The 25,087-nt window shown below is 40.4% G+C and overlaps 4 protein-coding genes across 4 annotated transcripts; 3 read left to right on the top strand and 1 right to left on the bottom strand.

Annotated features, from left to right (window-relative positions):
• Positions 1-3,354: 3,354 nt before the first annotated feature.
• Positions 3,355-4,305, bottom strand: LOC138210710 (uncharacterized; the record flags this gene model as incomplete). The annotated part of the gene is made up of 1 exon (XM_069169999.1): positions 3,355-4,305. A coding segment is annotated over one exon (951 nt), but the record flags the coding sequence as incomplete, so codon positions are not given.
• A 5,797-nt stretch (positions 4,306-10,102) lies between these two features.
• On the top strand, positions 10,103-15,742 carry LOC138210709 (neoverrucotoxin subunit alpha-like). The gene is made up of 3 exons (XM_069169998.1): positions 10,103-10,208; positions 13,670-15,597; positions 15,725-15,742. Exons 1-3 carry the CDS (start codon positions 10,103-10,105, stop codon positions 15,740-15,742), a joined length of 2,052 nt encoding a protein of 683 aa, XP_069026099.1.
• A 4-nt stretch (positions 15,743-15,746) lies between these two features.
• Positions 15,747-17,196, top strand: LOC138210707 (uncharacterized). Its single transcript, XM_069169997.1, has one exon. The coding sequence runs from the start codon at positions 15,754-15,756 to the stop codon at positions 17,194-17,196; it is 1,443 nt and encodes a 480-aa protein (XP_069026098.1). The 5' UTR covers positions 15,747-15,753.
• A 2,011-nt stretch (positions 17,197-19,207) lies between these two features.
• LOC138210706 (neoverrucotoxin subunit alpha-like) lies at positions 19,208-24,642 on the top strand. The gene is made up of 5 exons (XM_069169996.1): positions 19,208-19,268; positions 19,812-19,943; positions 20,529-20,636; positions 22,552-24,491; positions 24,589-24,642. The coding sequence occupies exons 3-5, from the start codon at positions 20,537-20,539 to the stop codon at positions 24,640-24,642; spliced, it is 2,094 nt and encodes a 697-aa protein (XP_069026097.1). The 5' UTR covers positions 19,208-19,268; positions 19,812-19,943; positions 20,529-20,536.
• The last annotated feature ends 445 nt before the right edge of the window (positions 24,643-25,087 follow it).

The following is a 25,087-nucleotide window of genomic DNA, read 5'->3' as shown; positions in this document are numbered from 1 at the left end:
CACAAACCAAATTTAAAGTCAGTCTGATTCATTTGTAGAAGTTTGTTAAAGTACACTTATGTAAATGGCCAAAACTGTCAAAAAGAAATTGTAAAGCAAAGTCAAAATTACTTCCTGTTGGGTTTGAGTCTTGGCTCCAACAGACCTTTTGTTGTTTGTTAGTCTGGAGATGATGCATATGCCAACGGTGTTTTATACGTAGGTAAAAGGCACAATCAATGGTACACTCATTCCTGAGACCGATATCAGATGTAAATTTTCACCACTTCGGACATGTTTGCCGAGTTTTCTGGAACCTTTAAACCCTTAAAACATGAAATCCTTTGAAAGAAGAAAAAAAGGAAAAGAAAAATTCCCTAAAACACAAATAATAAACATCATGAAAGGGATCTGAAGTCTTTGGTGAGAAAAAATGGCTCTATAAGGTTAATTCTGTATGTTAATTCAAACACAAAGTGGGATAGGAATCCGTCACTATAAAGTGCAACCCAAAACTGTGTTTTCTTCCAGAATAATTACATGACCGAGCAATTGTACATTTGAGATTTTAAAGAGACCCTCACATTAAATGTACTTTCTATGAGCATCTGTCAGTTTTGTTTGATGTAAAAACACACTTTGGGGTTCAGGAAGCTGACCTGGATTTCTAAATGTTCTTCTCCTGCAGAACCGACGGTGTGGAGCCCCGATGAACTAACGGAACACGTAGGGGAAAGATCACAGGCCTACAATGATATTGAAATTGTTGCTTCTGACTCAATTGAAGAAAAATCCTCAGCACTTAATGTTGAGGCATCACTGAAGGCAAGTTTGTTGTTTGGGTTGATTACGATGGAAGGATCTGCCAAATTCCTGGATGACAGGAAAAAGTCCAAAAATCAGGCCAGAGTAACACTGAACTACAAGGTGACCACAAAGGTCAAGGAGCTGTCGATTAATTGTCTTATAAGACAAAATAAGAAGTATTCAGAAGTTATTGACAAAGGCTTGGCAACACATGTGGTCACAGCTATTCTTTATGGAGCACAAGCCTTCTTTGTGTTTGACCGTAAGGTGTCTGAAGAGGAAAATAATGAACACATTCAATGCGAGTTGAAGCTGTTTGCCAAGAATATTTTCTCCCATGAGGTCAATAATGAATACACAGTTGATGATAAGAAGGTCTCTTGCACATTCCATGGAGACATTCACCCGGAGAAACTTCCTACATCTTTTAAGGAAGCAATAGAAGTCTACCAAGGCCTTCCAAAGTTACTGGGACCCAATGGAGAAAAAGCCGTACCAATAAAAGTCTGGCTGTTGCCTCTGACAAGTTTAAATTCTTCTGCTGCTAAACTCGTCCGACAGATAAGTGTTGGATTCGTTCAAGAATGTCAGAGTGTCCTGGAGGACTTCAATGAGATAGAAATGAGGTGGAATGACGCAATAAACACCACCGCTGCAGATGGGTTCCCACAGATTAAGGAAAAGATTGAAGCTTTCAAAAAAAGCTGCTCTGACTTCAAGGTGAAATTCCAAGAAACTTTGGCGAAGACACTTCCATCAATCCGAAAAGGACGAGAAGAGGAGTCTGAGCTTGCAAAAATCCTGACAATGATACATTCTTCACCTTTCAACATCAAAAGTCTGAGTGAGTGGATGGACCGTAAAGAGAGAGAAATCTACACCGTAATGTGTTTCACCAAAATGATGAAAAACACAGAAACCATCCCATTGCAAGATCAGCTACACAAGGAAATTTGCAGTCCAGATCATGTTGTGTGTTTTGTTTTCACCTCACTGGGAAGGGCTGAACCGTACCTCTCAACTTTATCGGACTACTTAAAAAGAACAACCAAACCAGATGACCCTCAAGATCCACACACTGATTATGTAGAGAAGGAACCATGGTACGCCTCAGCAGATATAGCAGAGACAAAGAAAAGAGCAGAGCTCTTCAGTGATTTTGCACAGGCCAACGAAGAGAACAAGAACATTAAGTTCCTGACAGTGGGTTTAACAAATGAGACACAAAAAGGCTCAACCATCTACCTTTACAAAGACGGCTGCTCCGTCAGTGAGAACTTTGAGCCGCCTTCAAAGCCTGAAACTGTGACAGTGGGTGAAATAAACCACAACAGTGTGACACTGAAGATTTCTCCTCCCAGATTTGGAAAAGAGAATGTCACCTCCTACTCTGTTGAGTATTGTGTCAGTGGAGAGGATGGACGGCAACAAAAGACAGAATCAAAAGCTGAAGAAGTCACGGTGAGCGATCTGAGGCCGAACACAAAGTATGATTTCAGATGCAGAGCAGTGACCTCAGCAGGTGTCGGACCAGCCAATGAAGTCAGTGATTCCATTAAGACCTTACCTTGCTGCCCTCCTGGAGAACCCCAAGTTCAAGCAAAATCATGCGAGATATCAGTTAGCTGGAAAAAACCTGCTGAGCTCGGACAGGATGTCCAGATTTCAAGCTACATCTTGGAGTACGCAAAAACAGACAATAAGGTGAAAGAAGAACTCAAGTGGAAACAAAAAAAGTCAAGTGGTGAAAAGGAAATCATTTCAGAACTTCAGTCAAAGACAGAGTATGCAGTCAGGGTCAGATGTGATTGTGGTGAAGCTGGCAGAAGTAAAGAAAGCATCACAGTTAAGGTCAGCACAAAAACATTTACACGTCTCTCAAATCCTCTCAAAGAAAAATGTAAAAGGATAAATTCTGGATCCCCATCAGTTTACAAACTGCCTCTGACAAAGAAAAAAACCAAAATAAATGGCTGCAAGATGTTTAACTTTGGCGAAGAAAGTGACAGGGAGAATCATACAATTGTTCTTCTTGGAGCGACCGGATCAGGAAAGTCCACTCTCATCAATGGCATGATCAACTACATTGTTGGTCTAAAGTGGAAAGAGAATTTCAGATTTAAATTAATCACTGAGGATCGGTCTAAAATCACAGTGTACAAAATCAACCACCAGGAGGGTTTTAAAATAGACTACTCACTGACCATCGTTGACATTCCAGGATTTGGAGATACAAGAGACACAAAAAGAGACAAACTGCTCACAGAACAGCTTTGTACCCTCTTCTCTGCTGACGATGGTATCAAGGAAGTTCACGCAGTGTGTTTTGTAGCGCCGGCTGCTTCAACACAGCTCACAACAGCACAGAAATATGTGTTTGATTCAGTGCTCCCAATCTTTGGCAAAGATGTGGAAGAAAACATCAGAGTTCTGGTGACATTTGCTGATGGACAGCGTCCCCCAGTTCTAAAGGCGATCAGGGCTTCAGATGTCCCATGTCTGAAAACAGATGATGGGCTGCCAGTATACTTCAAATTCAATAATTCAGCGTTGTTTGCACACAACAAATCATCTGGGGCTGACAACACTGGTGATGATCATGATGATGATGATGGCGATGGCAGTGGCGTTTGCGGTGGTGGCGGTGATGGCAGTGGAAATGGTGGTAGCAAGAGCGCTGACAAGGGCAGTGGTGCTCGTGGAGGCACTGGGGGTGGCATTGGCAAAAGCAGTAGCAAAAGCGGTGGTGATGGCAATAATGGTGTTGATGGCGGTGGTATTAGCAGTGGTGATAACGATGGGGATGGCAGTGGCGATAGCACTGGCAAAAGGAGTGCAGATGGCAATGGTGATGGCAATAATTGTGGTGATGGCAATGGTGATGGCGATAATGGTGGTGATGGCGGTGGTATTAGCAGTGGTGATAACAATGGGGATGGCAGTGGCGATAGCAGTGGCCAAAGTGGTGGTGATGGCGATAATGGTGGTGATTGCACTGGTGATGCCGGTGATATTAACTTTGGTGATAATAATGGCGATGGCAGTGGCGATAGCACTAAGAGTGTCATTGGCGATAGCACTGGCAAGAGGAGTAGTGATGGCAATGGTGATGTTGATAACACTGGCAATAGCAGTGGCAGTAGGATTGGCAAGAGCGGTGGTTATGGCATTGGCAAAAGCAGTGGCAATAGTGGTGGTGACGGCGGTGGCAATGGCAGTGGCATTGGCAATAGTGACGGTGAAGGCAGTGGCGATCACGGTGGTGATGTCAGTGGCACTGGCATTGGCGATATCAGTGGCAATAGTGGTGGTGGTGGTGTTAGCATTGGCGATAGCGGTGGTGTTGGCATTGGCGATAGCAGTGGCAAAAGTGGTGGTGATGGCAATGGTGATGGTGATAATGATGGGGATGGCAGTGGCGTTAGCGGTGGCAAAAGGAGTGGTGATGGTGGTGGTGATGGCGATGGCGACAAGATTGGTGGTGGCAGTGGCAGTAGCGGTGGTGGTGGCCAGGCCAACCAGTTATCTGTGGACTTTAAGACAGGTAAGCATGATGATGAGGATGTAAAATTTGATCAGATCTTTTGGAACATGGGGAGAAAAAGCATCAAGGAGTTTTTTGCTGCTCTGAAAGACATGAACTCCAAGACCTTGAAACTATCACAGGACAAAGAAAGACTGCAGCTTCAGAATGATGTTGAAAATGCAGTAGAGCAGATTAAGTCTGAGTTAGCCAAGCTTGACGAGATAAAAGAGACAACTGAAAAACTAAAAAGGCATGAGGCAGAGATCAACAGCAATCAGAAGTTTGGATTTGAAGTCACTGTTATGAGGCCTGAAAAGTGTACTACAGATGTCCTTTTCAACTGTCAGCAGTGTCATGTCACCTGTCCAACGTCCAATGATGCAGATCAAAGAGGCGGTGATGTGTTTGGATCAAACGGATGTTGTACTGGGTGCCCAGGAAAATGTCACTCTAGTGTACATTGTTGGCAAGACTACATGTGGGAGTATAAGAAAGTTACAGAAAAACAAACATTGGAAAAGTTGAAAGAAAAGTTGAAAGAAAATTGGTTTAAAAAAACCTTTAGGAAGACGATAACTGTTCAGGATTTAATTAAAAAACTGGAGGATGAATATAAGAGCACGCAGGATAGGGTAGTGAAACTGATGGAAAAATCTGTCGAGTCCCTGAACAAACTAAAAGAGATAGCAACAAAGCCAAAGCCTCTCTCTACTCTAGATCATTTTGACCTGATAATTAAAGGAGAGAAATCAGAGAACAAACTGGGCTGGGAGAAACGAGTTCAGTTCCTAAAGACCACGAGAAAATCTGCAGAGGAAATGACCAAAGCAAACAACAGCTCTCCTTTGAAGTCCAAAAAGGACAAGGCATTGCCTCATCATAGCAAAGACAAAACATCAAGACCACAACAAGACCTAAACCAGGATCAACCCGACAAAGTGGAGGTTCATGCTGACACAAAGAACGAAAAAGAACACAGACCGAAATATTAATTACTTTGAATGACAGAAGCTTACACATAAATGTGCATGTAAAAAGAGATGTAAAACTGATATTTACTCTGTGGTGACAAAATTGATTGAGTATTTAAATTGATCAACGAAGTTCATTTGAGATCAGAAGTTCACAGCCAGACGATTACACTTATCACAGAGCAGCTACGTGACCTTTTCTCTGCTCAGGATGGTATCAAGGAAGTTGATGCAGTGTGTTTTGTAGCTCCGGCTGCTTCAACAGAACTCACGGAGGCACAGAAATACGTGTTTGACTCAGTGCTTTCCATCTTTGGCAAAGACGTGGCGGAAAACATCCAAGTTCTGGTGACATTTGCAGACGACAAACTGCCGCCGGTTCTAGAGGTGATCAGCGCTTCAGACACTCCATGTCCTGAAACAACAAACAGGCTTCCAGTTCACTTCATATTCAATAATGAGGCACTGTTTGCCCACAACCAAGCAGCCAGCACTGATGACGATCAATTAGACGAGCTCAAAGAGACAGCGGAGAAACTCAGAGACCACGAGGCTGAGGTGAGCAGCAATGCTGATTCAGGGAGAGAAATCAGAGGACAAACAAGGCAGGAAGAAGTGAAATTTAAATAAGTTTAATTAAATACAGCGTGCAAAATGTTTTGTTTTTTTTTATCCTTTGCAAATCACAAAAAGTGTGAAGGGAATCATTTTTTTTGTTTTACATTTTTCCTTTTTCTGTTAGTTTTCCTGATTTCAAGGAATCCAACATTTAAATAAGCTTAGTTAAATACTGTGTACAAAATGTTTTGTTATCCATTGCAAATCACAAAAAGTGTGAAGGGAACTCACTTTTTATTTTCTTTATTTTTTATTTTTCATGTACTTTGCTTTTTCCTTTTTGACTGCAGTTATCTGTCAGTTGTATTAATATGCATTTGTCATGAAACTGAGTAAAGACAATGAGAAGTTGACCTCAATTGTTCCCGTGTGGCTTTCTTTGCATTCTGCATGAAGTTTTCTCTTCCAGGACATTTCAGCTCAGTCATTTCACTGCTAACACCAAATTTAGTTCATTAAACAAATCATAACGCTGATAAATAACATATATCTATCGGAGAAAACCATACATAAAAGAAAACTATTTTTAGGATCAAGTTTTACAGGTTAGTAATGTATTTAAAACATGGGAAAAAGTTAAAGATTCAAACAGTTAAAAATGAAAATGTACTGCCAATAAGTTCAAGTGATTTGAATCCGTGGTTTGAGGTCCAGCAGAGGGCGCTCTTAAAACTCACTACCAGCTTCACTTAAAGGTCTTTTCCATAGCAGGAAAAGCAAAGGGAAAACTAATTCTATATCAATCCCATCCAATGTCCCAATAAGTCATGACTATGAGGAAGCATGCACAACATCAGGACCCTTGAACGGACTCCTCTAAATGAAATGCATGAAGAGGAGGAGACCCCAGTGACCAAAGAAACAAAGTCTGCAGGAAGGCGTAGGTTGGTTAGAGAAATGCAAAAATCAAATGAACAAGACTAAAGACAAAAAGGTTGGAAAGATTGGTGTTACTTCAGGGCAAGATTAAAATTACATTGTAAATGGGGAAAGATTGCCACATTCATCATCTTTGATAATAGATGTATTAATAAAACTGTGACATAAAGATAATGATGATTAGAACAACTATAAAGAGCTTTGAGTTTGGGTCTTGGACACTTGAAAATAGTCAGTTTTGTGAGCTGTTATCTTTTTTCAATTTAAGAGATGAAGATTTATTGCTGAGATTACAAGGGGAAGGTTGGCAACAGACGGGCACAAATAAAATGAAGACACGTGGGCAAATAGGCCAAAAGACTAAAATGAGGCACACAAACTGGTGGGTGAGTGTTTGTTGGGCATCAGGACAGGTAGGGGGGGCACCATTAAAAAAATGACCCTATCAATGATTGTAAATGAGGAAAGTTTGTCACAGTCATTGACTGTTGTTTTGTAGAAATTAAATAGATCCTCTAATAAACTGTGATCAATAAATAAAGACAGTGAACAATGAACCCAATTTTACCTGCTAAACATCAGCATGTTAGTTTTGTCATCGTGAGCAAGTTAATGTGGTTTTAGCATTTAGCTCAAATCACAACGGTGCCTTTGTGCAGCTTCACAGAGCTCCTGTGTTTCTGCAGACTCTCAGACTGGTTTCACTTTGAGTATGATACGTCATTGGACAGGCATTTACAAGAAATCACCATTTATTTCTCGGTACTACCTTCTGTCAATGGATAACGACCAGGTGAAGATTGTCCCCTCATAGAGATTATAAATAAATGAACCGCAGGACTCGCCTCAGAGAGTCCCACGCCTTTCTACTGTAAGTACACTGATTCTGTTTTGTTGTTGGTTCCAGATAAGTGGGCATGAATGAGTTTAGTTTGGGGATGATGTGGATTGTTTTGTCTGTTGTTTTAGTCAATGAACAGATTTTTTTTATTTGGGGTAGTGTGTTCTCATGGTTGCAGGTAAAAGTAGAGCATCAGTATTTTGGTCCAACTTCTGTACAAGTTTTGACCGAGTGCAGAATATAAAGAGTTACAGTAATAAATCAGGGATGAAATAAAGAGGAATACGTTTCTGTCGGTCGGTGGCACGCCTGTTTGATTTCAGCGATGCTTCTCAACCAAAAATTATAAGAGCAAGACAAGAAAACCCTTCAAATTGAAGATAACTCTCAGATTTCTGTTAGACAGTTTAGTGTTGGTTGGCATGAAGTTAAGATTCCATTCATGTTTACCGTCAGGCTGCAACTGGTAAATATACGTATTTGTCGTTTTCTTTTGCATGCTGGGGAAAGTTATAAAGACAAACCTCATGTTACCAGAATGAATACGGCTGACTGGATGATACAACTGGCAATCAAAAAGTTCAGAAACTTCCTGTTTTTTGAGAACAAAGCGCGGAAAGACGGATATTCACGTGGGAATAGGGGGAAGTAATAACCTTCTTAAGTATTCCAAGTTACGTCAATATCAGCACTTGTTTTTCACGCATTTTTGTTACCATTGACACGTGCGCAAACTGCAATTTCAACATTAACCTGAAACTTTTTTCATGCAAATTTTTGGAGAGCAGAAAAAAGTTGCAGAGACGAAAACTTGGTGAAGGGTGGGGAGCTAAGATTGTTGTTGCGGTCGAGAGATTTGCTCGTTTTCAATGCCGTATGAGCAGTTTTTGGAGAATCAAAGTACCATCACAGTTCGGTGCCATTTTGCACCAAAGTTTTTCCCTCTCTGATGCCTCAGAAAGTCACAGTTGAACTCAAACCAGTCAAAACTGGTTTTCGAGCTTTGTTGATGATTTCATTGAAAAATAATTGATGTGCATTTTTTTTCAACTTCAACATGGATGTGAAACTTGAGCTGTAACTCGGGTGTCGATGTGGATTAAGAGACGTAACGTCAGCTATTTATTCACAAAGGTTATTGCTCCCCCCCTCCTCCGTGCACATCAGTGTTCTGCAATTTGTTCCCGTGCAAGAGGAACAGTCTCAGAACTTTTTCGATTGCCGCTTGTTAAATATTGCATAATGTGTGTGCTAATTATGAAACTAAGGGGAACAATAAGAAACTGTAATATCTGTATCAGATTTATCATTTCTTATCTGCGGCTCTACTCTGCAATAAACATAAAGGGAGATGGTAAAGATCAAGCAAAAAAAACAAACAATGGCATTAAAGTGGTCAAAGTTCCCACCGAGATAACTGAAAATGACCTGAAAAATCTGCCTGCTTAATAGAAACTACCAGATGCAAACTTCGCCACACCTTCCTTTATGAGTGTTTTTTTTTTCTACCTTTTTCCGTCTCCCTTGAAAAAAACAGAGGTCAATAGCCTCATTATGACTCATCTGGTTAAATAAAGGTTAGATACAAATTATATAAATGCTGTACAAACTCTGATAATCACGGTCACACTGAAAAAAAAAAGTAGGGCGACTGTGGCTCAAATGGTGGAGCAAGATTGCCCAGTAATTTTAAGGGGGTGGCGGTCTCGATTGGGTCATCCTGTCCACATGCCGAAGTGTCCTTGGGTGTGTGAATGTGTGTGTGTGTGTGTGTGTGTGTGTGTGTGTGTGTGTGTGTGTGTGTGTGTGTGTGTGTGTGTGTGTGTAAAATCAAACTGTAAAACCCATTAACCATTCAGAAATCACTTTACTGTCAACCATATTTGCCACAAATCTAATAAAAGTTTCTTGCTCTCAACAGAATCCTGCTCCCGCTGTTGTCGCTCAAATGAGACCGTAAACCAGCTTTGTTGGGTCTTGAGTGAAAACAACTTCAACCTGCATGACATGGACTGAAACGAAACATACGAACAGGTACCGTTTCTTAGGTTCTTCTTCTTTAAAGGGAAATAAACGGGATTGTGCTAAATCCATGTTAAAAGTTTGTAATTGAAAAGGTAGAAATCATTTAATTAAAATACAACTTTTCAAGAAACACGATGACTTCTCAGTGACAGAAACGGCTTCGCTAAAAAAACAGATGAAAAAATTAAATAAGTCGAGTTGAGAAACATGCATTTAAAAGGCCTAATGAACACTTTCATGAAACTCTTATGGTGAATGTATTAACAAATCATTAACTGAACCAAACAGTAAAGTGGTGGCAGGACAGCGAGACAATAAGCTCAACTCAAATTAAAGGAAGGACGGTTGGACGTACATTACATACAAACGGCTAAACAGACAAATAAGATGGACAGCAGAAGAGTTAGAGACGTGAACTAACAAGTTTTTAATTTTTGTTCCACTTCAGACCGAGCGATGGACTCGAAAACTAATTCTGGCGATGCGTTGGAGGTGGTGGCGCTCGGCCGGCCTTTCAACCTCGGGATGCTGTACGACTGCCGCAAGGACACACTCATCCCAGGTAAGACTTGATATTTCACACGTGAAGATCCTTGATGTATCGCAAGCAAACTTTTCAGTATTCAAAGTCATATACCACATTTTTTTTAATCTCCTGTCTTTTGATCAGTTCTCAGTTAGTGATGTAGTTTATACATAAGTCCTAAAAGAAATTTCAGATTTTATTGTTGTAATTGCTAATCGAGGTATTTTACATTTTTGGTTTATCTGAATAAACGGAGGAGGTAGCAGCTAGACAGTTGGCTTAGAAAAATTGAACAGGGTATAACGACTGTCTGTCCTGTTCTCGTGAATGCAATTTCACAAATGTCTTGAGGGAAAAAGGTTCACTTGGTTCCGAGGATGACTTGAGTATAATTTTGGTGGTCAAAGGCCACTGTGACCTCATAAAACAAGTTGGTGACCATTACTCAAAACCTCATACGCTAATTAGGAGAAAATTTCACAAAAATGTCTGATAGGACATAAAACAAATAATAAAAGGGTAGATATTTTATTCCAAATGGTTGAAAGTCAAATTTCACAGGGGTGAAATCACCGTGTGATGCAAAAAAAAACCTTTTCTGTCCATTATTCAACACTATGGGCCTGATTTACTAAGACCTCAAATAAAGGGTACTAAATTGCATGTCTTTTCCAAAAGTTTGCAGATTTATTTCGCACCTGTTTTGCAGGTACTAAGAGTATTTGCATCACTGATATCAGGTGCAAATCGCTCTACTTAAATGAGGGTTTGCGTGTGTTAAAGTGATTCCAGGAGTTTTAACAGAACGACTGCAAAAGGAAAAGGAAATCTGATGTCATTGAAATTAATACAAAAATAATTAAAACTGCAAGCAGTGATATATGGGCCCTTGCATGCCCTTTGGGGAGCATGTGAGAGCCTGAATATCACTGCTTGCAGTTTAATTTTTTTTTCTCCTTCTCGTTCCTTATTCTTCTTTAAAAAAAAACAAAAAAAAACCTTTTTTGGCAGCTTTAACATACTCAGAAACCAATGGAAGTTGGTGCCTGACTTATGTGCAAAGTTTCGTGAGGTTTGGAGCATCCCTGAACCTTAAACATCAACTTCCTGTGTCACGGCGAAACATCAATCTTTGCCGCATTGCGTTGGTGATGCCCTTTCAGAAAAAAAGCACGGGCTTCTCAACATATCATCATTAATGTCTTAAGGTTATTCTGACCTGATTTGATGTTGATGTGATCAACGAACTCGACGAAGCACGTGAAAGTATGAATAATTTAATTTCCTGTTGCCAGTAGGGGGCGCTATGACCAAAACCGAATATTACCATACATGTGTCTTCAGGACGGGACTTTTAACAAAGATGTACAGTTTGGAGAAGGTTTTGGAGAAAGATTTACAGCAATTTGTATTTTCACGGCGAGACGGTGAAAATGGCGGCCACGCCACGGGTACACCGTTCAATGAAAACAAATTATTTTAATCTCCCAGGTGTTAAGATAAGACAGACAAAATTTCAGGCCGGTACATCAAAGTCTGTAGGAGCAGTTCGTTAAAATACAATACGTGCGAATCGGCAAAAATGGCAGCTAAATAAAAAATGGTGGACTTCCTGTTAAGTTGAGGTCATGGTAACGGGAGACTTTTTTGTACATCTCAATGTGATACACATGTCCACCGAATTTGGTGCATGTAGGTGAAACTAGGTGCAAGGGCTACAGTTTAGGGAGTGCTAGCGAGCCATTTGGCCACGCCCATGCACAAAACACATATCAAATGTATCGTCTCAGCACGCCGGATGTTTGTTGCATGTTTCGTGAGGTTTCAACCATCCTTTGACCTTAAACATCAACTTTCTGTGTCACGGTGAAACATCAAACTTTGCTGCATCGCCATGGTGACGCCCTTTGACAAAGTCGCACAAACTTCTCAAAATATCATCACCAACATGTTGAGGCTATTTTGACCCGAATTGAGGTTCATGTGATCAACCAGCTCGACGTAGGATGTGAAAGTATGAAAAATTGAATTTCCTGTTGCCAGCAGGTGGCGCTATGACGAGCAAATATTACTGTGCAGATATCTTAAAGGCCAGACTGTTATCATACATGTAAAGTTTGGAGAAGGGCAGACCATGTACATAAGATTTACAGCAATTTATAGTTTCATGGCGAGACGCTCAAAATGGCCGCTACGCCACGGGCACACCGATCGACGAAAACTAAATCTTTTAACAACTTTTAATCCCAAATGTGTTAAGAGTGCACTGGAAAAAGTTCAAGTCGGTCCAACAAATTCTGTTGGAGGAGTTCGTTCAACAAATACAACATGTGCGAATCACCAAAAATGGCGACTAAATTTGAAATGGTAGACTTCCTGTTGAGTTGAGGTAATGGTGCAATGTAACTTTTTTGTACATCCAGGTGTGATACACATGTCCACCGAATTTTGTGCATGTAGGTAAATGTAGCCGCCAGGGCATCAGTTTAGGGGGCGCCAGCGATCCAATTGGCCACGCCCACACCACTAAAATACGTAATTTTTTGCCAGGAGAGACGTGTGTGCCTACTTTCATGAGTTTTTGAGCGTGTTAAAGCCGCAAAAAAGGCAGCTCTTTCGTAAGAAAAAGCGGAATAATAATCCCTTGAAGAACAATAGGGTTTCGCACCATCGGTGCTCTGGCCCTTATTACTGGACTTACGTGGCTCCTCCTGTTGGTTGTAAATCACCATTCAGTTCAGAAATGTCATCGCTGGACAAACGATATGTCTGAATAATTTTTTTTTGCCTCTGACGTCTCATAAATGTTTAAACGGGTGTAAAAACACGTTCTCTACATATTCTTTGCTTTCCTGCATCTCCTTCTCACAATGATAAGAGCAGCCGTCTTTCCGGATTTGCACATCTGATTCATACGTTCCTTTCAGTTGTACTAAAATACATTTGCAATCACTTCTTCTATTTCTACTTTCAGGTTTAGTAAATATCGTTGCAGGTGCTAATTGTATGTATTTGCATGTTCCCTCCTAGTATTTTGCATGTTCGAGTAGAAATGCCCAATATTACATACGCATTCAGGCAAACATGCAAAATGGACAACGTTTGTTAAATTGCACATTTGAAAGACGCAAACCTCACTGCACGTTGTTAGTAGATTAGCTTGGACATTTTTTTGCGGGTGATGTGTAGTTTGCACGTGATTTTACACATGCAGACCTTTAGTATGTCAGACCCTATGACTTTGGAAGATCATAGGAGACATTAGCAAACCTCAGCTAATGCAGCAGCAAGTATTAGCTGGAAATGGAACAAATTCATGTACAAAATCAAGCAGTGCTCGAAGTGGACCGGTACTCACTGTTATGTCGGACTGGCACACTGAACGCACTTTCTTTGAGCATTTTGTCTGTCCTGTTTGATGTAAAAACTAGTGCTCTGGAAGCTAACTGAGGTTTATACTTCTTCTTCTTCTTATCCTTCTTCTTCCTCTTCTTCAGGAATGACGCTGTGGGACCACGATGACCTGATGGAACATGTCGGAGAAAGATGGCAGTCCTACAGCGATTTTAGCGTTGAAGCATCTGATTCAAGCGAGAGCAAATACTCAGCACTAAATGTAAACGCATCATTGAAGGCAAGTTTGTTCAGTGGAGCTGTTGATGTTGAAGGATCTGCCAAATACCTGAATGACACTAAAATATCAGAAAATCAGACCAGTGTAACACTGAACTACAAAGCGACCACTAAGGTACGGGAGCTGTCCATGAATCATCTTGGAAGACACAATGTGAGGCATCCCGATGTTTTTGATAAAGGCTTGGCAACACATGTAGTTACTGCTATTGTTTATGGAGCACAAGCCTTCTTTGTGTTTAAAAGCGAGGTGTCTGAGAAGGAAGATCATAAAGACATTCAGGGCAAATTAAAGGTGTCGATCGAGAAAATTCCCAAATGTAAGATTGAGGGTGAAGGTGAAGCGAAAATAGATGAGACAGAAACTGTAAATAAAAAAGAATTCTCCTGCAAATTCTATGGAGACTTTTGCATTCAGACACCTCCGACAACCTTTCAGGATGCAATACGGGTCTACCAAAGCCTTCCAGGATTACTGGGATCCAAAGGAGAAAATGCCATACCAATGAAAGTCTGGCTGTTGCCTCTGACGAGTATAGATTCTTCTGCAGCTAAACTCGTCCGACAAATAAGTGTAGGATTAGTTCAAGACTGTCAGCGTGTCCTGGAGGACTTCAATGAGATAGACATGAGGTGCAATGATGCAATGACAATGGCCGCTGCAAAGCAGTTCCCACAGATTGTTAAAAAGCTTAACAATTTTAAAGAAATGTGCTCCGAGTTCAAGCTGAAATTCCAACAAAGTTTGGCAAAGAATCTTCCATCAATCCGGGGAGGAGGAGAAGAGGAGTCTGAGCTTGCAGAGATCCTGAGGAAGATACATTCATCACCTTTCAACAGGAGAAACATGAATGAGTGGATGGAAAGCAAGGAGAGTGAAATCCACACCTTAAGGTGTTTCACCAAAATGATGAAAAACACTGCAATCATCCCATCTCAAAATGAGCTGTACGAAGAACTTCTGAATGCAGATCATGTTGTGTGTTTTGTTTTCACCTCACTGGGAAGGGCTGAACCGTACCTCTCAGCTTTATTGGACTACTTAAAAGGAACAACCAAACCAGATGACCCTCAAGATCCACACACTGATTATGTAGAGAAGGAACCATGGTACGCCTCAGCAGAAATAGCAGAGATGAAGAAGAAAACAAAGCTCTTCAATGATTTTGCAGAGAACAACAAAGAGAAGAACATTAAGTTCCTGACAGTCGGTTTAAGAAAGGACACACGAAAAGGTTCAACCATCTACCTTTACAAAGACGGGTTTTCTGTTGATGAGAACTTTGAGCCGCCGGAGACTTTGACAGTGGGTGAAATAAACCACAACAGTGTGACATTGAAGATTTTTCCTCCCAGATTTGGAGAAGAGAACGTCACCTCCTACTCTGTTGAGTATTGTGTCAGTGGAGAGGATGGACGGCAACAAAAGACAGAATCAAAAACTGAAGAAGTCACGGTGAGCGATCTGAGGCTGAACACAGAGTATAAGTTCAGATGCAGAGCAGTGACCTTAGCAGGTGTCTGGCCAGTCAGCGCAGTCAGTGATTCCATTAAGACCTTACCTTGCTGCCCTCCTGGAGAACCTCAAGTTGAAGCAAACTCATGCGATATATCAGTTGTCTGGAAAAAACCTGCTGATCTTGGACAGGATGTCCAGATTTCAAGCTACATCTTGGAGTACGCAAAAACAGACAATGAGGTGAAAGAAGAGCTCAAGTGGAAACAAATAAGGGCAAAGCGGGAAAGTGGGATCATTTCAGGACTTCAGTCAGAGACAAAGTATGCAGTCAGGGTCAGATGTGATTGTGGTGAAGCTGGAACAAGCAAAGAAAGCATCACAGTTTATGTCAGAACATCAAAACCTACTCTAGAACGTCTCAGACGTGAAAGTGAAAGGATCGGTTTTGAATCCCCGTCAGTTTACCAACTGCCTCTGAAAGAAGAAGAAATGATAATAGATGGCTGCCGGAAGTTTAACTTTGGCAGAGAAAGCTTGAGGAGGAATCGTACAATCGTTCTTCTTGGGGCGACCGGATCAGGAAAGTCCACTCTCATCAATGGGATGATCAACTACCTTGTTGGTGTTGAGTGGAAAGACGATTTGCGATTTAAATTGATCAACGAAGTTCATTGGAGATCAGAAGATCACAGCCAGACGTCTGAAATCACCGTGTACAAAATCAACCACCAGGAGGGTTTTAAAATAGATTACTCACTGACCATCGTTGACACTCCAGGATTTGGAGATACAAGAGGCATAAAAAGAGACGAGCTGATCACAGAACAGCTTTGTACCCTCTTCTCCACTGAGGATGGCGTGAGGGAAGTTGATGCCGTGTGTTTTGTAGCTCCGGCTGCTTCAACAGAACTCACGGAGGCACAGCAATACGTGTTTGACTCAGTGCTTTCCATCTTTGGCAAAGACGTGGCGGAGAACATCCAAGTTCTGGTGACATTTGCAGATGACAAACTCCCGCCGGTTCTAGAGGTGATCAGCGCTTCAGACACTCCATGTCCTGAAACAACAAACGGGCTTCCAGTTCACTTCATATTCAATAATGAGGCACTGTTTGCCCACAACCAAGCAGCCAGCACTGATGACGATCAATTCGACGAAAACTTTGAGGAGTTTTGGACCATGGGAACAAACAGCATGGAGTGGTTTTTCGCTGGTCTCAATGTCATGCACACCAAGAGCTTGATACTGACAACGGAGCTCCTCAGAGAAAGGCACCAGCTCCAGAACGTAGTCGAAAGTTTCAAAAGGCAGATTAAACTTGGGTTGGCCAAGCTCGACGAGCTCAAAGAGACAGCGGAGAAACTCAGAGACCACGAGGCCGAGGTGAGCCGCAATGAGAACTTCGAGTTTGAAGTCACCGTCATGAGGCCTTTTAAGGAGAGTATCGCAACGACCGAACACTTCGCCACCAACTGTCCGCAATGTCACGTTACCTGTCACTACCCCTGTAGCCTCCCAACCGATGCGTGGAAAAGAAGCTGCGCCGCGATGGGATCAGACGGAAGCTGTATGATGTGCCCGAGAAAGTGCAACGGGAAAGTGCATTTGAATCAAACGTTCCGGTGGAAGCACAAGCAAGTTAAAGAAAAACAAACGGTGAAAGAGCTGAGACAAAAGTACAAAGGAGCCCCGGGGAAGAAGATAACCGTTCAGGGACTGAGTGAAAAACTGAAGGAGGAATACGGTCGCGTGCAGACTGAGGTGGTGAAAGTGATGCAGAGTTCGACCAAGTGTCTGAACCGACTTCAGGAGATAGCGCTGAAGCCAAATCCCGTCTCCGCTCCTGATAACATTGACCTGCTGATTCAGGGAGAGAAATCAGAGGACAAACAAGGCGGGAAGAAACGAGTTCTGCCCCGCATCTACTATTAAGTGTACGTTCTTGAATAATTTTTAATGACACCTGGTACTGATGCTAAAGGAGTACCTTTTTTTATATTCATGTGATGTTCCCACGCTTTAAATGATAAATTTTCCTTTTTTTAATTTTTTTTTTTATCATTTTCAAATCACAAAAAGTGTGAAGGGAACTCTCCTTTTTTTTGTTTTAAATTTTTGTTTTTCTTTGTTGGTTTTCCTGATTTCATTGAATCCTAAATTTAAATGAATTTAGTTCAATACAGATTGCAAAATGATTTTTTTTTTTATCCTTTACAAATCACAAAAAGTCTGAAGGGAACTTAAAAAAAAAAAAAATTAAATTAAATGTTTATGTTTTAATTTTCCTGATTTCAAGGAATCCCAAAATTAAATAAGTTTATTGAAATACAGTGCAAATCACAAGTTGTGAAAGGAACTTTTTTAATTTTTAATTTTTTAATTTGTTAGTTTTCCTGATTTCAAGGAATCAACATTTAAATAAGTTAATTAAATACAGTATGGAAAATGTTTATTTTATCCATTGCAAATCAAAAAAAGTGTGAAGGAAACTCCCTTTTTTTTTTCTTTGTTAGTTTTCCTGAACTTTATTTTTTCCTTTTTGACTCTGCAGTTATCTGTCAGTTGTATTAATATGCATTTGTAATGAAACTGAGTAAAGACAACGAGAAGTTGACCTCAATTGTTCCCGTGTGGCTTTCTTTGCATTCTGCATGAAGTTTTCTCTTCCAGGACATTTCAGCTCAGTCATTTCACTGCTAACACCAAATTTAGTTCATTAAACAAATCATAACGCTGATAAACATATATCTATCGGAGAATACCATGTATACGAGAAAACTATTTTTAGGATCAAGTTTTACTGGTTAGTAATGTATTTAAAACATGGGAAAAAGTTAAAGATTCAAACAGTTAAAAATGAAAATGTACTGCCAATAAGTTCAAGTGATTTGAATCCGTGGTTTGAGGTCCAGCAGAGGGCGCTCTTAAAACTCACTACCAGCTTCACTTAAAGGTCTTTTCCATAGCCGGAAAAGCAAAGGGAAAAGTAATTCTATATCAATCCCATCCAATGTCCCAATAAGTCATGACTATGAGGAAGCATGCACAACATCAGGACCCTTGAACGGACTCCTCTAAATGAAATGCATGAAGAGGAGGAGACCCCAGTGACCAAAGAAACAAAGTCTGCAGGAAGGCGTAGGTTGGTAAGAGAAATGCAAAAATCAAATGAACAAGACTAAAGACAAAAAGGTTGGAAAGATTGGTGTTACATCAGGGCAAGATTAAAATTACATTGTAAATGGGGAAAGATTGCCACATTCATCATCTTTGATAATAGATGTATTAATAAAACTGTGACATAAAGATAATGATGATTAGAACAACTATAAAGCGCTTGGAGTTTGGGTTTTTTGTCAATTATTATCGCTGTTTGTTTTTTTTCAATCTAAGATTTATCAAGATTTATTGCTGAGATTACAGGGGGAAGGTTGGCAACAGACGGGCAACAAAAAAATGATCAAGACAAGCGGGCAAATAGGCCAAATGACCAAAATGAGGCAGACAAACTGGTGGGTGAGTGTTTGTTGGGCATCAGGACAGGTAGGGGGGGCACCATTAAAAAAATGAGCCTATCAATGATTGTAAATGAGGAAAGTTTGTCACAGTCATTGACAGTTGTTTTGTAGAACTTAAATAAATCCTCTAATAAACTGTGATCAATAAATAAAGACAGTGAACATTGAACCCAATTTTACCTGCTAAACATCAGCATGTTAGTTTTGTCATCGTGAGCAGGTTAATGTGGTTTTAGCATTTAGCTCAAATCACAACGGTGCCTTTGTGCAGCTTCACAGAGCTCCTGTGTTTCTGCAGACTCTCAGACTGGTTTCCATTTGAGTATACGATACGCCATTCGATAGACATTTACAAGAAATCAGCCTATTTTTTCTCTGTACTACTTTCTGTCAATGGATAACGACCAGGTGAAGTTTGTCCCCTCAGAAGGATTATAACTAAAGGAACCGCAGGACTCGCCTCAGAGAGTGCCGCGTCTTTCTACTGTAAGTACACTGATGCTGTTTTGTTGTGGGTTTCAGATAATTGGGCACAGATGGGCTTAGTTTGGGGATGATGCATGCATTGTTTTTTCTTATGAATTAATACAATAGTGAGCTGTAAACAACAGAAAGTCAATGAGTGGATTCTACAGTTTGTTTATTGTGTTCTAATAGTTTCAGGTAAAAGTAGACCATCAGCATTTTGGTCCAACTGATATATATATATATATATGTCAGACATATATATATATATATATATATATATATATATTATATATATATATATATATATTTATATTCTGCACTCAGTCAAAACAGCTCTAAACTGTCAGCAGTTGGACCAAAATGCTGATGATCTAGTTTTACCTGAAACCATGAGAACACAATATATATACATATATATATATATATACTGTATATATATAATTATTATTTATATATAAATAAATATTTATATATATATAAATAAGTCTCGCCAAACAAAGACTCACTGTACTATCGACCACCTTTGCCCCAAATGTAATACAAGTTTTTTGCTCTCAACAGAATCTCTTTCCTGCTGCTGTTACAACTCAACTGTAATTGGGAACCAGTGTTCAGTCTCCTTTGTTGGGACTTCACTCTACTGAAACAACTTCAACCTGCACGACATGGACTGAAGCCAAAGCATATACACAGGTACTGTTTTGTTTGGTACTTCTCATTTAAAGGGAAATAATCCAGATTATTATAATTTTTTGTTAACAGTTTGTAATATCGGTAAAAATTATTTTATTACTTTATAACTTTTGACTAACTTTTTGTGACAGAAACAGCTTAAAAAGATAAACAACAGCGAGAAACTAATGAAACGATCAGCAACTATCAGGAGAATGAAATAAAAACATGCATTTAAAGGCCCGATGTCAAAGCAAACACATGGTTTGAATACTGCGCGAGTCAAAACCCCCTTGACTTTAAACTTTTGGCAATACCTGTACTGAAACTGCGATGGTGAATGTATTAGCAAGCACTTGCTAATTTACACTTCCACAGGAGATAAGGGAACACGTCATGGTCGACACGACATCATGCCTGACCGACGTTCTCCCACTTTAAGCTCCGTTTTTGGTCTCCGCCCACTCCAAAAGGAAATATGAGGATCTTTAACTGATAAATATTACACCATGTTCACCAGCTCATCTCATTCTATGTCTGTCTGCTGCTTGGAAAACAGCTGGCTCCTGCAGTGAACTAACAAGCTTTTAATTTTGTCCACTTCAGACTGAACGATGGACTCTGAATCTATCGATCCGTTGGAGGTGCCGGCACTCGGCCGAGATTTCAGCCTCGGGATGCTGTACGACTGCCGCTATGACGCACTTGTCACTGGTAAGAATTCACATTACAGATATGAGGACGTATGACGTATCAAAAGCGACGTATACTAATTTGATTTTGGTGTTCAAAAGTCATTGTAACCACACAAAACATGTTTGTGGCTATAACTCAGAAATTAATTCTCTAATTATGATCTGCAAAGTATTTTTAATCTTCTAGTCTGAAATCGATACCAACAATGAACTGATCAGATTTTGGTGGTCAAAGGTCAAAGTTCAAGGTTACCATCTGATTACGTTGGCCTATGCTTGTGAACGCGATCTTTCAAAAAGATCTGGAGGGAATTTGTTCATATTTGTAACAAATGTTCATTTAACTTAAGGATGAACTGATAAGATTTTGGTGGTTTAAGGTCAAAGGACAAGGTCACTATGAGTTCACATCTGTTCACCACTATGAACGTAATGTCTCAGGAACGCCTCGAGGACATCTGTCACAAATGTGGCACAAACACGCAATTAACGGCATGTTGATTACAACTTGAGTGGCTCGCAGAGGCGGTATTTCTAGTCTAATATTAGATAAAATATCACAATCATTTATGTGACATTTTGAGTAAGTCAGAGAAATGTTATGGCGAGTTAAGGAAAATGTGTCTGAGTTAAGCGCCGCTTATTAGCCGATTCCAACCCATACCTTCGCCAAGTGCTTCCACCATTTTCGTTTGAAACTTTGAAAAACCAGTGTTAAACCTAAAGGTACCTCACTAACTGCAAAGCCTGCTTTATTGTACAGACATCTGACCTTGCAAAAACAAAATGACTAAACTACAAAGGGGAAAGGGGGATGCAGGTAGATACGGAATTTCCTTTTTGTGCATTTTAGTTTTTACATTATATCCTAAATGTTGCGTGTAGCAGTCGAGTCAATGTCATATATTTGATCACTTCCTGTTTCTGCTACTTGAAACTATGTGTGGCATCATCAAGGTCTTAAGGCCATTCTGATTTGAGTTGGATCTTTTCAACCTGGTAGCAAAAGTAAATAAAAGCTTAAAATTGTATGCCATTTCCTTTTGCCAGTAGGTGGCACCATGACTACACCCAAATATTAGCATGTAGATGTCTTCTGGCCAGGGCTGTTATCAAACATGTAAAGTTTGGGGAATGTTGGACAATGTACATCAAAGTTACACCAATTTTCAGTTTAATGGGAAAATGAGCAAAATGGCCACCACGCTGCGGACACAGAAAAAAAAAAGGTTACGAACATTTTTTCACCACAAAGGTCTTAGGACTGCACAAACCAAATTTAAAGTCAGTCTGATTCATTTGTAGAAGTTTGTTAAAGTACACTTATGTAAATGGCCAAAACTGTCAAAAAGAAATTGTAAAGCAAAGTCAAAATGACTTCCTGTTGGGTTTGAGTCTTGGCTCCAACAGACCTTTTGTTGTTTGTTAGTCTGGAGATGATGCATATGCCAACGGTGTTTTATACGTAGGTAAAAGGCACAATCAGTGGTACACTCATTCCTGAGACCGATATCAGATGTAAATTTTCACCACTTCGGACATGTTTGCCGAGTTTTCTGGAACCTTTAAACCCTTAAAACATGAAATCCTTTGAAAGAAGAAAAAAAGGAAAAGAAAAATTTCCTAAAACACAAATAATAAACATCATGAAAGGGATCTGAAGTCTTTGGTGAGAAAAAATGGCTCTATCAGGTTAATTCTGTATGTTAATTCAAACACAAAGTGGGATAGGAATCCGTCACTATAAAGTGCAACCCAAAACTGTGTTTTCTTTCAGAATAATTACATGACCGAGCAATTGTACATTTGAGATTTTAAAGAGACCCTCACATTAAATGTACTTTCTATGAGCATCTGTCAGTTTTGTTTGATGTAAAAACACACTTTGGGGTTCAGGAAGCTGACCTGGATTTCTAAATGTTCTTCTCCTGCAGAACCGACGGTGTGGAGCCCCGATGAACTAACGGAACACGTAGGGGAAAGATCACAGGCCTACAATGATATTGAAATTGTTGCTTCTGACTCAATTGACGAAAAATCCTCAGCACTAAATGTTGATGCATCAGTAAAGGCAAGTTTGTTGTTTGGGTTGTTTAAGGGGAAAGGATCTGCCAAATTCCTGGATGACAGGAAAAAGTCCAAAAATCAGGCCAGAGTAACACTGAACTACAAAGTGACCACAAAGGTCAAGGAGCTGTCGATTAATCGTCTTATAAGACAAAATAAGAAGTATTCAGAAGTTATTGACAAAGGCTTGGCAACACATGTGGTCACAGCTATTCTTTATGGAGCACAAACCTTCTTTGTGTTTGACCATAAGGTGTCTGAAGAGGAAAATAATGAACACATTCAATGCAAGTTGAAGCTGTTTGCCAAGAATATTTTCTCCCATGAGGTCAATAATGAATACACAGTTGATGATAAGAAGGTCTCTTGCACATTCCATGGAGACATTCACCCAGAGAAACTTCCTACATCTTTTAAGGAAGCAATAGAAGTCTACCAAGGCCTTCCAAAGTTACTGGGACCCAATGGAGAAAAAGCCGTACCAATAAAAGTCTGGCTGTTGCCTCTGGCAAGTTTAGATCCTTCTGCTGCTAAACTCGTCCGACAGATAAGTGTTGGATTCGTTCAAGAATGTCAGAGTGTCCTGGAGGACTTCAATGAGATAGAAATGAGGTGGAATGACGCAATAAACACCACTGCTGCAGATGGGTTCCCGCAGGTTAAGGAAAAGATTGAAGCTTTCAAAAAAAGCTGCTCTGACTTCAAGGTGAAATTCCAAGAAACTTTGGTGAAGACACTTCCATCAATCCGAAAAGGACAAGAAGGGGAGTCTGAGCTTGCAAACATCCTGACAATGATACATTCTTCACCTTTCAACATCAAAAGTCTGAGTGAGTGGATGGACCGTAAAGAGAGAGAAATCTACACCGTAATGTGTTTCACCAAAATGATGAAAAACACAGAAACCATCCCATTGCAAGATCAGCTACACAAGGAAATTTGCAGTCCAGATCATGTTGTGTGTTTTGTTTTCACCTCACTGGGAAGGGCTGAACCGTACCTCTCAGCTTTATCGGACTACTTAAAAAGAACAACCAAACCAGATGACCCTCAAGATCCACACACTGATTATGTAGAGAAGGAACCATGGTACGCCTCAGCAGATATAGCAGAGACAAAGAAAAGAGCAGAGCTCTTCAGTGATTTTGCACAGGCCAACGAAGAGAACAAGAACATTAAGTTCCTGACAGTGGGTTTAACAAATGAGACACAAAAAGGCTCAACCATCTACCTTTACAAAGACGGCCGCTCCGTCAGTGAGAACTTTGAGCCGCCTTCAAAACCTGAAACTGTGACAGTGGATGAAATAAACCACAACAACGTGACACTGAAGATTTCTCCTCCTAGATTTGGAAAAGAGAACGTCACCTCCTACTCTGTTGAGTATTGTGTCAGTGGAGAGAAAGTATGGCAACAAAAGACAGAATCAAAAGCTGAAGAAGTCACGGTGAGCGATCTGAGGCCGAACACAAAGTATAAGTTCAGATGCAGAGCAGTGACCTCAGCAGGTGTCGGACCAGCCAATGAGGTCAGTGATTCCATTAAGACCTTACCTTGCTGCCCTCCTGGAGAACCTCAAGTTGAAGCAAACTCATGCGAGATATCAGTTAGCTGGAAAAAACCTGCTGAGCTCGGAGAGGATGTCCAGATTTCAAGCTACATCTTGGAGTACGCAAAAACAGACAATGAGGTGAAAGAAGAACTCAAGTGGAAACAAAAAGAGTCAAAGCGGGAAAGTGAGATCAAGTCAAGTGCTGAAAAGAAAACCATTTCAGGACTTAAGTCAAAGACAGAGTATGCAGTCAGGGTCAGATGTGATTGTGGTGAAGCTGGCAGAAGTAAAGAAAGCATCACAGTTAAGGTCAGCACAAAAACATTTACACGTCTCTCAAAACCCCTCAAAGAAAAATGTAGAAGGATACATTCAGGATCCCCGTCAGTTTACAAACTGCGTCTGACAAAGAAAAACATTAAAATAAATGGCTGCAAGCGGTTTAACTTTGGCAAAAAAAGCGACAGGGAGAATCATACAATTGTTCTTCTTGGAGCGACCGGATCAGGAAAGTCCACTCTCATCAATGGGATGATCAACTACATTGTTGGTCTAAAGTGGAAAGAGAATTTCAGATTTAAATTAATCACTGAGGATCGGTCTAAAATCACAGTGTACAAAATCAACCACCAGGAGGGTTTTAAAATAGACTACTCACTGACCATCGTTGACATTCCAGGATTTAGAGATACAAGAGACACAAAAAGAGACAACCTGCTCACAGAACAGCTTTGTGCCCTCTTCTCTGCTGACGATGGTATCAAGGAAGTTGATGCAGTGTGTTTTGTAGCGCCGGCTGCTTCAACACAGCTCACAGCAGCACAGAAATATGTGTTTGATTCAGTGCTCCC

Source organism: Embiotoca jacksoni, unplaced genomic scaffold (genome assembly GCF_022577435.1).
Source record: "Embiotoca jacksoni isolate LCO1_2020_lvr unplaced genomic scaffold, fEmbJac1.0.p SCAF_48, whole genome shotgun sequence".
NCBI classification, from domain to species: domain Eukaryota; kingdom Metazoa; phylum Chordata; class Actinopteri; family Embiotocidae; genus Embiotoca; species Embiotoca jacksoni.
This window is presented reverse-complemented; position numbering and strand designations above follow the sequence as displayed.